Below are 12,571 nucleotides of genomic sequence, written 5' to 3' on the forward strand. Positions count from 1 at the left end.
CAAATCGACCCTTTGACTCCAATTGTACCGTACATTCCAAGAACGGAGGAAGGAAAGCATGCAGCCAACTCAAAAATAAAAAGAAATAACTTATGATCAAATATAAATGATTTCATTATTGCAGATTAGGAAGATGAGTGGATCGTAATGGGCCTAAGGAAAGCCCAATCATGTATACTGTTCGGATTCTAACAAATATGGGCTTTGAAGTTGGCCCATTACGAATCATACGATACGTATACTTTGATTTTTCAGTTGAGAGAGCTGGCCGGTGAAGTTGGGAAAGGACACATTCCTTTTTGCCGGCCGCCGGTGAAAATGGCGTATCACCAGCCGTACGATCCGTACTTTGTCTATCACCCGCATCCTCTCTCTCATCATCTACCTCCGCCGTCGCTTCCTCAGGTATCCGACGAGGCCGGCGCTATAAGCACTGTGTTCATCTCCGGATTGCCCCACGACGTGAAGGCGCGTGAAATCCACAACCTCTTCCGCCGCCGTCCCGGATTCGATTCTTGCCAGCTCAAGTACACCGGCCGCGGCAACCAGGTTGCTTCTCAAAAGATTCATGTTTTTCTCAACGAGGTTTTGCGTTTGAATCTCGCTTGCTTCTAGGACAATACTCGGATTCTCGAGAAACTGGATGAATTCGTTTGATTTAACGAATCTGTAGTTTCTGGGGAAATTGAACTCGATTCCGCGAACCAGAATCATTTGTTTAACTGCGAGTTGAGTGTTCATATTTCAGACTTTCCGCATGAAGAATGGATATTTAACCTATCTCGGGATGTTAAGCTGAAGTTCATTATCTCGGGATGATTGCAGGTTGTTGCGTTTGCAACTTTTACAAATAATCGATTCGCTATTGCCGCATTGAATGAGTTAAACGTGAGTTTCCGTTTACCCTTTTTCGTTTTAGTATTAATGATTGCAGTTATGGTTGCTCATCATCTTCCAATTTTTGCCCCATTGCCGAAATCTGGCATTCTTTTTTGTGATTTGTGAATTGCTTTGCCTCGTATTGACTTGGAGTGATAATGTGCGGACGTGTTTTGCAGGGTGTGAAATTTGACCCTCAGACAGGATCAACTCTGCATATTGAACTTGCTAAATCAAACTCCAGAAGAAAAGACAGACCAGGTATGAGACTCCGCTTCGCCATTGCTAATGATTAAGCAAAAAAAAAAAATTGACGCTTAAATCATCCTGTGAACAGGAAGCGGGCCATATGTTGTGATCGACAACAGGAACAAGAAATCTGCCAGATCTCAGGAAACTCCGAGTGATCATGGTATGCTGCTGCTGTTGATTTGTAATTCGATTCGAACAGTGTGTTCTGAAACGAATGCCTCACCATCTCCGTGTGTTCCCATTTCACTTCAGGGGATAGTGATAACGATGAGGGTGGCAATGATTATTCTATCAATGAAACAGATATTGCTAAAAGGTCGATGGGCGATGCTAAACTTACTGTGTTTGTTCTGTTTCTTTTGAGATTTCCGATCTTAGATCCGCAAAGAAGACAACTAGTCACTGTGCATCACTTTTGTTTTTTTGCTTGTGGTCTAACTGTTTGATTCGCTTGATAAACTACAGTGAGGCGGGCTCTGATACTGATAGCAAAGCACAATTTGTTCATGTAAGTAGAAGAAGCCATAACCATTCTCACAAGAAGTTGCTATTTCTTCTTTTCTAGTTATTATAACAGACCATCATCAGCATTTTTTCATGTCAACATCCTTCATCAATCAGTATGTTGTAGGAACAAGCCTTTTCAATACACGTTTTTTACATTCGCTAAATTTAAGGTGTTCTAACTGTTGCCTGCTATAATGTCAGCTTGGTTGGAAATTTCATCTCTTCCAGCATGAAAGTAATGGTTATCACTTCAAGTTTAACAGATAGACTATTTTTATCAGGAGCAGCAGCAGTATGTGAATTCAGCTGGAGGTGCTCAACCATGTTCTACCTTGTTCATTGCAAATCTAGGGCCTAATTGTACCGAAGATGAACTCAAACAAGTTCTATCTAGGTAAGATTTCAGTTTCTTGGTTATACAATGCAATGCCCCTTGGCGCGATAATTAAAAACATTGGATGGAGCAATTATGTTCAGGGCTGGGTTCTTGTATGTACATATCTGTTATTCCGTCTGGAAGATCTATGGACCTGATCGTTTTGGTTACAGATATCCTGGATTCAATGCCATGAAAATGCGTTCGAGAGGTGGAATACCGGTTGCATTTGCTGATTTCGAGGTATAAGTTGTTTCTCCCGCAAACTAACTATCACGAACATCCATCCTGGTTAAGAAGACGGAACATCTAAATATAATCCCAAAAAATCTCGGATACGGATGTATCCTCTCTGTTAATGGAGGGCATGTTAGTTAGTAGATCTGTCATCTGTGTGAAGCAAAATGATCAAGGTCAAGAGCTTAACTATTTGGAATCTTTCCATCTTTTTTTCTGGTGATTTTCTCTGATATGTCATTCCAGGAAACCGAACAAGCTGTTTACGTCATGAATGTTCTTCAGGGCAGCCTTTTGACATCTTCAGACCGAGGTGGCTTGCATATTGAGTAAATTTCAGTGCCCCTTCCTTCGAATTACACTTTTTTTTTCCGTCTTACGGCCCTTTGTCATTGCCTAAACCGCAATCCATCCATCACATCAATTTGATGGTCTTTGTTGCTTCAGATATGCAAGATCCAAGATGAGAAAACACTAGAACGAGGGAAACAGAAGGGTCACATTGCATCGCTGAAAATGGAAGATCCAGTATTTTTTGGTCAGACCATAGGCTCCTCTTAAGATGTCGTGTAATCGTAAGTCCACGCCATTTCATTTCATTTGGAACCAGTGGTGGTACAGATACGATCCCACGTGACCCATATGTATGATGATATGCAAATACGTCTCTCCCTCTCTTCCTCCGCGGGCGCAGAGGCTTCACAACCATTCTGTTACAGCATCTGCCATGTTATGAGAGTAAGACAAAGCCTTGTAATGCTTTACCATCCGATGATTCAAAGTATTTTCATAACCAATCTCTCGTGGAACATTCTGACCATTGTGAAATTTTAGATGGCAATGAACCTATTAATTACTGTTTATATTATTATTATAATTACTGTTTATATATATATATGCATATATATATTCTCGATAGAAAACAAATGGCTAGGTTATCCTTTCACTTTCACTTGCCCCAATTTCCAATCCCGCAAGAAAATCCAAATTTCTGGATAACAGCATCCATCTTTTTCACCCACTATACAAAAAAAAAACCAAAAAATTTCCTCCAGGGCGATACACACATATGTATATATATCTTTTACATCTGCTGTGTTCTCTGATTACTTTTGTTCGGGATCAAGCTCCAGCTTCTGTCCCTTTCCCTGAGACATTCCCATGATGTTTCAAGACACAGTTTCTCACTAAACCTGTCTGCAACATCACTTTTAAGAGGACCACTATAGTGTTGCTGATCCACACAAAACCTCCCGCTCCGATTTCCAGCTTCAGACCCTGGAGTTGACGACGCGTAATTCCCTTCCATTATCATGTCGCCTTCCAATATGCGCAGAACCTTTGAAGAAACGGATAGATACAGACAACCTCAGTAGCTTGTTATAATAATACAGTGAAGAGATCGTTTCAAGTTAGATGGTTTTTTTTTTTTGGTTTGTAAGAAAGAGTTTCTTATTAGTTGACCTGAGACATGCGGGGGCGTAAATGGGGATCTTTACGTATGCACAACGATGCTGCGTGAAGCATGCAAATGACCTCGCTCTCTGAGAAGTGATTCCCGAGCCTCGGATCCACGAGCTCGTCTATTGCATACTCTTCTAGTAGAGGCCGTGCCTGTATATACGGAAAAAGGAGAGACAGATCGAATGTTATCAATCCATCTGGAGAGATGAATGAATTCTGTCGGAAAATACTGATGATATATTACCCATTCAGTGAGACATTGCTGGCCCTTTGGCCTGGTAATATCCACAGCTTTGCGACCAGAGACGAGCTCTACCAGAACAACCCCGAAGGAGTACACATCTGCTTTTTCCGTGATTTGCCCGCTTTGAGCATATTCTGGAGCCAAATACCTACACACCAAAATAAAGCACTTTCCCCTCAGTTTACACGGAAGTGTATAGTAGTAAAGAAGGGCGATGCTGCTTTAGCTGATTTTTACCCGAAAGTTCCGATAACTCGTGTTTCCACTCCGAGGTCCCCATCAGGCTGCCACCTCGCTAGACCGAAATCTCCAACCTTACAGAATATAACAAGCTCGCTCAGTCAGGACAAAAACAAAATCGTGTGAATCAGAACGTCGATTTCTCGGTTCTAGGATAATCCATTACAGTCACAACATAAACTATTTTGCCATTGCCATACATACCAGGGGTTCATAATCATGAGTGATGAGAATGTTGTTAGGCCGCATGTCGCGGTGGACAATGCAACCCACTCTGCATTCTTCGTGCAGATACCTAAGTCCTCTGGCTGCACCAACAGCAATCTTTTGCCGTGCTGTCCATTCCAACGGTTTTCTATGTCGACCTGAAATACAAGTTTTAGTTCTCAGCAAACGTCTCTCCACCATAACACTAAAGCTTTACATGGAAGTTTTTTTTGTCAACCTACCGTATAGATGAGAATCCAATGACCCATTACATATGTATTCATAGACCAAGAGCCTTCTGCTATCTTCGATGCAGAAACCGATCAACATGACAACGTTTCTGTGCTGGGCACAGCTCAGAACTTCTACTTCCGAGCAAAACTCCACATCTCCCTGGGTACTGGCCAATTTGTGTTGCTTTACAGCGACTACCTGGCCATCCGGCAGTACACCTCTATGAACAGATCCAAATCCGCCCTCTGCCAAGAAGTTTGCCTGTGAAAACCTGCCCGTTGCAAGCTCCAACTCCGCATATGAGAACAACCTCGGGGGTTTTCCAAATACTGGTGCCTTGTGCTGACATATAGAGCAGAGAGGAGGCGGTCCAGGTGGAGCATTTCGAGAGAGTGAGATCACATCTCTCAAGTTTCCACTAAAGTCCAAGTCAGTCCTCCGACTTGACATTCCCACTTCCCCATCGAGTTTGGAGTACTTCTGAAGCAATGCCTTTGCCGTAGATACTTGAGCCCCTCTATCATCATTTTTCCACAAGCTTTCTGATATCCATGGCTGGAATCTCGTACTAGTCGAAGCTAGTGATGCATTCTCACTCTCTGTATCAGAACCAGATTCATCAAGACCATCATTTTCCTTGATGACCAATGTTTCAACTTTCTTCAAGTCTCCTCCATTCATGCCAGATGTGAAAAAAGGTGAGGTTCCCGGGTCAGAGCTGGACACCGATGAAGTCCCAGCTTCTGTACCTGTGAATGGTGTCCCGAGCTCAGGACTGCTAATAGGAGTCACAACCGGCCCTCGAATAGAATCTGAAGAACCCATTTTGTTCTCCATATGCTTTTCAGATGTTGCTTCCTGTCTAGTTGGTAAGGTACACTCCTTTCTGGCTGATCCAACTAAATTCAAGCGCAGCACTTTCCCTTGAGAACGCTTCATCACTACAATGTTACATTGCAGCTCATCCATGCACCGCTTCTCCTCATGCTTAAGCTGCCTGAAAAGGAAACATGCAATGTTAGGACGAAAACTGTTTAAAAAAAGGGTATAAATAGCCTCGAGCAGACAGAGAGATTCGAGAAAACATTCTTGCATGTTTCATAAAGAACAAAAGATCAATGAAAATAGATCATTACTTGTCCAATACAACCCAGTTTGCTTGAACTTTCTTCGCTTCCGCAGCCACAGCTCCACAGGGTGATCCAGAGACAATTTTAATCTTGACATTTATCTTCCAATCAAACACAATCGTGAGAAACCGGCAAAGTTTCAAAAGATCACTGTTTATTCAAATGCACAAGATGGCTAACCTTATTTGGATCATAGACATCTTGGAGCTGAAGAATCATCTGGGAACAAGTGTCAGTGAGATCGCTCTTTATCTCCGGACATGCGTCTGAATGAGATTTCTGATGACCACTGGCACAGTCCCCAGCAAACCTTGGGAAAACCCATAGTTTTCGACCTACACATTCATCACAAAGAAGATGAGATAACGAGGGGAACAGTCAAACTTACATGACAGAGAAAGCCAATGAATCGAAAAAGGACAAGCAAGAAAAGTACCAGAGTTGTGAGAAGGGACAACAACAAGAAGTGTTATGCAATCCCCAGGCTGAACAACATGAGTCAAGGCCCAAACCAGGGCTGTCTTTGGGATCTCCCTGGACGCCTTAACAGCCACAATAACCTTTTCTGCCCCATCAGGCCCTTGCGTTTCCTGTTTCCCTCGCTTCTGTAGCCGACTCATTTAAGACACAAAGCTGGAGAAGTAAAGGCAAGAACTATAACAACAGCCTATATGTCACCCAAAGGAAAAAAACCCAATCTCAAGCCGTGTGTACTTTCTTGGAGATGGTTTTGGCTCAGAGGACTATGGCCAGCAAAAGAAAAAAAATTAAAAGCTGAGACAACAAGCTTTGCTGCTTCAATTATTTGCTTGCCCCCACAGAGATGGGAATCAGGACAAGCATCAGAGACACTGCAAGATTTGTCCTTCCAGTAAGGATTTGCAGATGGATACAAAACTCAAAGAGACATGACAAGACCTTGCTGCTATTCGTCCCCCCCTTCCTCACTGAAACACATAAATGTCACAACCCAGCTATTCATTCACCGGCATTTTTCTTCCTCTGTAGCCCCAAAAGATAAAATCTTGCTTCACTAGATTCTTCCCAAAAGATCCTTGTACCTTCTTTCCCCAAAAGCAAGAAAATTCAAATTCTCAATCTTCCTAAGAGAGAAGCTGCGTCAAATTTTCCAGGAAAATCAAATATAGCTTCTTTCCCCTTTTTCTAGCTCGCCCTTTAGATCAAATCACTGAGTCAAAGCTTCCCAAGAAACATCCACATGGAAGTAGAGTGTCTCGTTTTTGGATCTAGACCCCAAAAAAGGCAAAATCCCCCCACCCCCCCAGGAGATCAAATAGATGCTATAGATTATGTCCACTCTGCTCCAAGACAAGAACCGATCTCATCAAAAGCTTCCCAGCTCTGAAAATCCAACCTGCAATAACCAAAAAAAAATGATATTCAAAACGAAGAAACGAAAGGAGGGTGTTTGGAAGCCTAGAAAATGAAGAAGCACAAAATCACGCAGAGAGGAGACTAACACCTCACTCAAATCATTCGAAGAAAAACCGAAAAGTAGAGAAAAAGAATCGTTGACCGTAGATTTTAAAAGCCAATTTCATATGCTCAAAAGGAATTTTCCCAGCAGCCAAACAGAAACCAACTAGAACGGCCAATTTATATCATATTATATTATAACGTAAACATATCAACAAAGCGAACGAAAAAGGGCATTACTATATTACAAAATGCAATAGTTAACCTTCCATGTGTTTCACCGCCATGAAAACGATTCAACCACAGAGAGAGAGAGAGAGATGGGGAAGAAGACACCGACAACTGAAACAAGACGGGGAAGAAAAACGAGAAGCGAAGGGGAGGAAATAATCTTCTTACCAGAAGCATTGATTTCGCCATTTTTTGTTCGCTCCTGGGGCTTCTCCTTTCACATCAAACACAGCCTCGACGGAAACAAGGCAGTGCAGCAAATCTAAGAAGCATAAATGCTGCTGAGATAGAAACAGGGAGAAAAAAGCTCGAAACTTGAAGCAGCTTTTTAGGGTTTCTTTTCTCTTTTTGTCTCCTACGAACACAAGAAAACGAAAACCCCCCCTTCCCTCAGCTTACTGTATAACGTACAGATGAATGAATGATCCAACAGCTTCCCTCTCTCTCTAGCAATTGTATTAATAAGGAAAATTAGTCTCTTTCTCTCTCTGCTGCTTTTTCCAATGTTTACTATTTTCTTTAATTATTTTCTATATAATATATATATATATATATATATACACACACACTTTAAAACCATACTAAATAATGGAAAAAACGAAAATTTCAAAAAAACAAATATTTTTTTTAACAATCGTCTCATCTCTATAAAATAATAGAAGTTGGGTTTTGGAATTAATCACTCGTATATTATCTTTAGGACACAAATTTGAAGTTGCTTAGTACAAAAATTGAATTTTTTTTAGTAAAGTATTAACCTTTGAATGTAACTTTATTTTTCTTCTTTTATTCCTTTATTTTGAAATTTAAAATTTGTAATTTGTAACAATATTTTGTAGTTGTCGAAAAGACAAAACTAGCCTCCACCACTACCGTTACTTTCCTTACTTCTTCGGATACGACGTCGCATTGGCTGTGGATGATATATATATATATATATATATATATATTTTGTTAAAGATGATATTTTATTTATTCGAACCGGTTTAATATTATATTCTATTATAAATTATCTATTTCTCTAATTGAATGAAATCAAATGATGAGTTCTTTATTTAAAAATAGGTTCGCAGTAACATATTTAGCTTCTATATTTTGTAATCATTTTAAAACACTCAAACCAAAAAAATCCAAAATTACCAAGAAATAAAATTTCGTGATTCGTTTTGAAAATTTAAATGAGAAAAAAAATCGAAATCTATCTAAATAGACGTATGGGGAAAATAAAATAATTATAACATTATATATATATAAGGAAACAAAAAAAATTGGAAATGGTCCAACCATTAAAAGTTTGTAAGATTAATGCAGGGGCACAATCAAACAGGTAGTTGAGAGAGTTCCCGTGGCTTGTTGTAAAATCTCGTGGTCCAAACACTATATGCCCTAATCATTTTCTTTTTTTATAATAAAAAATTTCCCTTTTTTTCCCATTCAATAATGTATTTTTTTAGCCAAAAGTAAAAATAAAAAATAAATCAAATGTTTTCTTGGTAAATTTAAATGAAGAAACAAAACATTATAATATGAAACAGCCATAGATTTCAGATCAGAGGTGGTCCATGTTGAAATAGAAACAAAATATGGAGATTCGATATGATTGATAATAATTAAAGGCATAATATCAATTAAGAATAAAATATATATCGTGATAATTATATTTTGCCTTATTTGTTTTTTTCGTATCTTTATTTCCTTGTTTATTTCAATAACTTTTCCTATAAATGTATGTATTATTTTCATTGTAATGTAAGAAGAAAGAAGAGATTTAACAATAAAAGTATTTCCGTTCTTTTCTCTTTTGTTCTTTTTTTTGTAAGTTAATTTCCGCATTTTATTTTTCAATAATTCATGATATTCACATAAACTTACTGATGTATGAAATCCATAGTTGGATTTTTTTTTTAAATCGAACAAAGTATCTCTCATATTTATCAAAGATGGTATATAGCTAATTTTTAATTTAATAGAAAAATCTCTTCTGTAGTTTTTTTTATATATATTTATTTTATTCTTTTCTTTTTTCTTGTCATATATCTTTCCACCATCTTATGTATTGCATTTTTTTTATATAGCTACTATTAATATATATAAACTCTAACCCAAATTTTATTGATTTTGTCATGTGTATATTTTTTTTTATGAAGAACCAAGTGATATTTTGGGCATTTCAAATATTAATATATATTATGAAATATGAGAGAAAAAAAAACCAAATCACATGCCCATGATGACCTTTGTTCATGTCGTGTTTAGTTTATAAGATAAGATTTCTATACACACGATAGCCAATAGCCGAAGGGTTACAATTCTTGACTTGATTATTTCTCGTTAGCTTTAACCTCATGAATTTCATCAAAACAAACGGCATATAATTTTTATTGGAATTGAATCCAATTTTATCCTAAAAAATGATTAAATATAATTTGTTTAAACTTGAATTTAAACGTCAAATGCAATATAAATTTAATGAAACAAACTATGTCTCCCCATTTTTTATTAATACCAAACAAATTACATAAAAAAATTAATGAAAAATTTGAAGGAAAATAAAATTTTATCTAAAAAAGTAAATATTTTTATGAAACTCTTATAATAGAATCCAATTGTTTGGAAATTAATAATAAAATTGAATATAAAAAAATTGTAAAAATCGAATTAGAAATAAGACGAAACCTAAAATATTGTTGGACCCCTCAATAAATACCATTGTACTTTTGGTCCCTCAATATTTAATAGCATCCGAACATGCAAAATGTAAATGTTGGTTTTTTAATTATTCATGATATCAATTTGTAACCAGTTTTTGACACATATATATATATGAACAATGTACGTATATATATATATATATGTATATGCCTATGTATACAAGCATGAGTAATGTAGATGGGTCCCAGTTCCGGCCCCCGGTCTGACCTGTCGGCGTCATTGGACCATTCCATTTCCCAATGAAACGCTGCGTTTTACCTCGCCAGTCGCCTACGGCGACGCGACCAATGCTGTTACGGCTACGCCCGGTCTCGTCCTGTCACTTTACCCCGTGAAACTTTAATTAACCATTTTACCACAGTTAAAAATAAAATTAATTGGACCGCCTCTTACGAAACGACAGCGGTTTAGTGGCGGCTTCGGCTCCGGTGACTTGTATTTATTCGAACACTTTAGAACATTTTATAAAAGAAATTTAAACTTATCACTAAAAAACATCTATTTAAATATCCATAATTTTGTATGACATGTTTGGATGTTCATGGACGGTGGTTTATTTGAGTTTTAAAATGAATATATATTTTTATATATATACGCGCGTGTGTGTGTGTGTTATTGTTGGTTTAAATTAAAGCTTCATTTAAATATATTATTTTGAATTTTATTTAAGGAACAGAGTTTGATTTGCCCATTCTTCAAGGCGGTCGATTGTCTCGTATTCCATTGTTTTCCTGAACAGTTTTTGAATAAATCAAATTATCAAACGAATGGCCTTTTTTTAAAAAACAATACGTTTATTTGTTTAAGCGTATTATTTTAATAAATAATAAATCAAAATTATTTTGATGAATAAATAAAATAAACTATTATTTTAATAAATCAAAATTATAGTTTAAGCGATGACCTCTTTAAATTATAGGGCAATAATTTGATTTCTATTGCAAAATTTAATTTAAAAAAAATTATATAGTGCGCATCATCCATCCATGCACGTATCGTCGTCTCCAAAGAGATTATTTGTTTTTATTCGGAACTAAAATATATTATTATTTAGAAACTATTTTAATTGACCATGTTAGAGTTTACTTTAGGGACATGGACCATCAATTTCATGAATAATTTACGCTTTTATTGGGCATGAGAAACCATGAACCATTATAATTATACTTTCAAATATATGATTATAGATTCATTTTCATATGTACTCCAAAAAATTTATATCATTTACTGTATCAGGCTCATTAAAGCAACCTTTTCACTTGAATTTATTTTAATTTCTTCTAGGATACATCTGAATTTATCGTTGAAAATCTATTTTGATTAATTTCCTCACCCATGAATTAATTTTCTTGTCTGTAATTAATGTGATGTGTGCGTTTTCCGAGGTATTAACTTCGTCTCCGATTTTTTTTTTTTTTTGAGTTTATAGGAAATTTTTGCATTAAATTCGCAACGGTAACATGCATTTATTAACATTTCTCAGAAAACTAGTAAATAAAATAGTAAGTACCAAGCGTACGAGTCACAGTAGCAGGGTCTTGTTTTCGGGATCTCGGTTTTATCATTACCACTGTATTCATTTAATTTTGTTAATTTAAATTTCCTTATAGTTTTAATTTTACCTAAAAATATTTTATTCATTTTCAATTATTTTATAGTTAATTAATCTGATTTTATAAAATAATATATAATCAATTTTTAAATTTAAATTGGTTGAAATTTTCTTATTTTTTAGCTTCGTATTTATAAAACGCACCATGAATGTGGAAAAAAAAGAGACTGCGTTTCTTTGAAAATTTTTAGAGTTAGCACGGGTATGACTTTATTTTTAGTTTAAGTTGCTAAAAACAATTTCTTGTATATCATTATTGGAACCTTAAAATTTTTAAAGCATAAAATTCATATAATAACTGAAATATGGTTTATTTATTTTGTTTCTATCCATTGGATCCAAATCCAATTATTAATCCCTTTGGAAAGGTAGAAGAAGATCGAACTCCAATGACAAGATCGGTCGGTAACTTAAGAGTGTTAGGTCAAATGGATCAAACACTTTGTTCGGATGCGAATCTTTTTTTCACGCTTTCTTCAAACTTCAAATTTTTTTGTGGTCTTTAAAATAATTTTCCATATCGGAACACCCTTTTTTCTTTTATATATTCAAATATAAATGTTTTTATAAAATGTAAACTCATGCTCATAAAAATTTAAATTGGGTTTTAGCGACAAATGAAATGACCAAATAAAACTTTAAGATATTTGGAATATCAATAAAAGGGGGTCTGAGGGGATATATATATATCGTGAAGTTGTGGGAGTGGAAGTGGGGTCCAACAGATTGCAGCATCGAGCTTCTACTTGCCGCAACTGTCTATTCTCTTCCCCATGAGATCCAAAAAAAAAAAAAAATATATATATATA

The 12,571-nt window shown here is 36.5% G+C and overlaps 2 protein-coding genes across 4 annotated transcripts; one reads left to right on the top strand and one right to left on the bottom strand.

Moving 5' to 3' along the window:
• Nucleotides 1-223: 223 nt before the first annotated feature.
• LOC104815651 (protein WHI3) lies at nt 224-3,114 on the top strand. The gene is made up of 10 exons (XM_010544138.1): nt 224-549; nt 826-888; nt 1,059-1,140; nt 1,217-1,291; nt 1,384-1,447; nt 1,597-1,639; nt 1,920-2,032; nt 2,188-2,257; nt 2,498-2,580; nt 2,699-3,114. The coding sequence occupies exons 1-10, from the start codon at nt 319-321 to the stop codon at nt 2,727-2,729; spliced, it is 855 nt and encodes a 284-aa protein (XP_010542440.1). The 5' UTR covers nt 224-318; the 3' UTR covers nt 2,730-3,114.
• A 46-nt stretch (nt 3,115-3,160) lies between these two features.
• LOC104815652 (inactive protein kinase SELMODRAFT_444075-like) lies at nt 3,161-7,858 on the bottom strand. 3 transcript variants are annotated; one of them, XM_010544139.2, is made up of 10 exons: nt 7,607-7,858; nt 6,207-7,145; nt 5,951-6,105; nt 5,777-5,871; nt 4,649-5,637; nt 4,404-4,564; nt 4,197-4,273; nt 3,960-4,107; nt 3,716-3,865; nt 3,161-3,590 (listed from the first exon to the last, which is right to left on the bottom strand). In XM_010544139.2, exons 2-10 carry the CDS (start codon nt 6,388-6,390, stop codon nt 3,336-3,338), a joined length of 2,214 nt encoding a protein of 737 aa, XP_010542441.1. In that variant the 5' UTR covers nt 6,391-7,145; nt 7,607-7,858; the 3' UTR covers nt 3,161-3,335. The 3 variants fall into 3 exon arrangements, with proteins under 3 accessions (XP_010542441.1, XP_010542442.1, XP_010542443.1); XM_010544140.2 differs by lacking the exon at nt 7,607-7,858 and adding an exon at nt 7,473-7,558; XM_010544141.2 differs by lacking the exon at nt 7,607-7,858 and adding an exon at nt 7,254-7,347.
• Between the last annotated feature and the right edge of the window lie 4,713 nt (nt 7,859-12,571).

The sequence above is a fragment of the Tarenaya hassleriana genome, unplaced genomic scaffold, assembly GCF_000463585.1.
Source record: "Tarenaya hassleriana unplaced genomic scaffold, ASM46358v1 Cleome24, whole genome shotgun sequence".
Taxonomy (NCBI): Eukaryota; Viridiplantae; Streptophyta; class Magnoliopsida; order Brassicales; family Cleomaceae; genus Tarenaya; species Tarenaya hassleriana.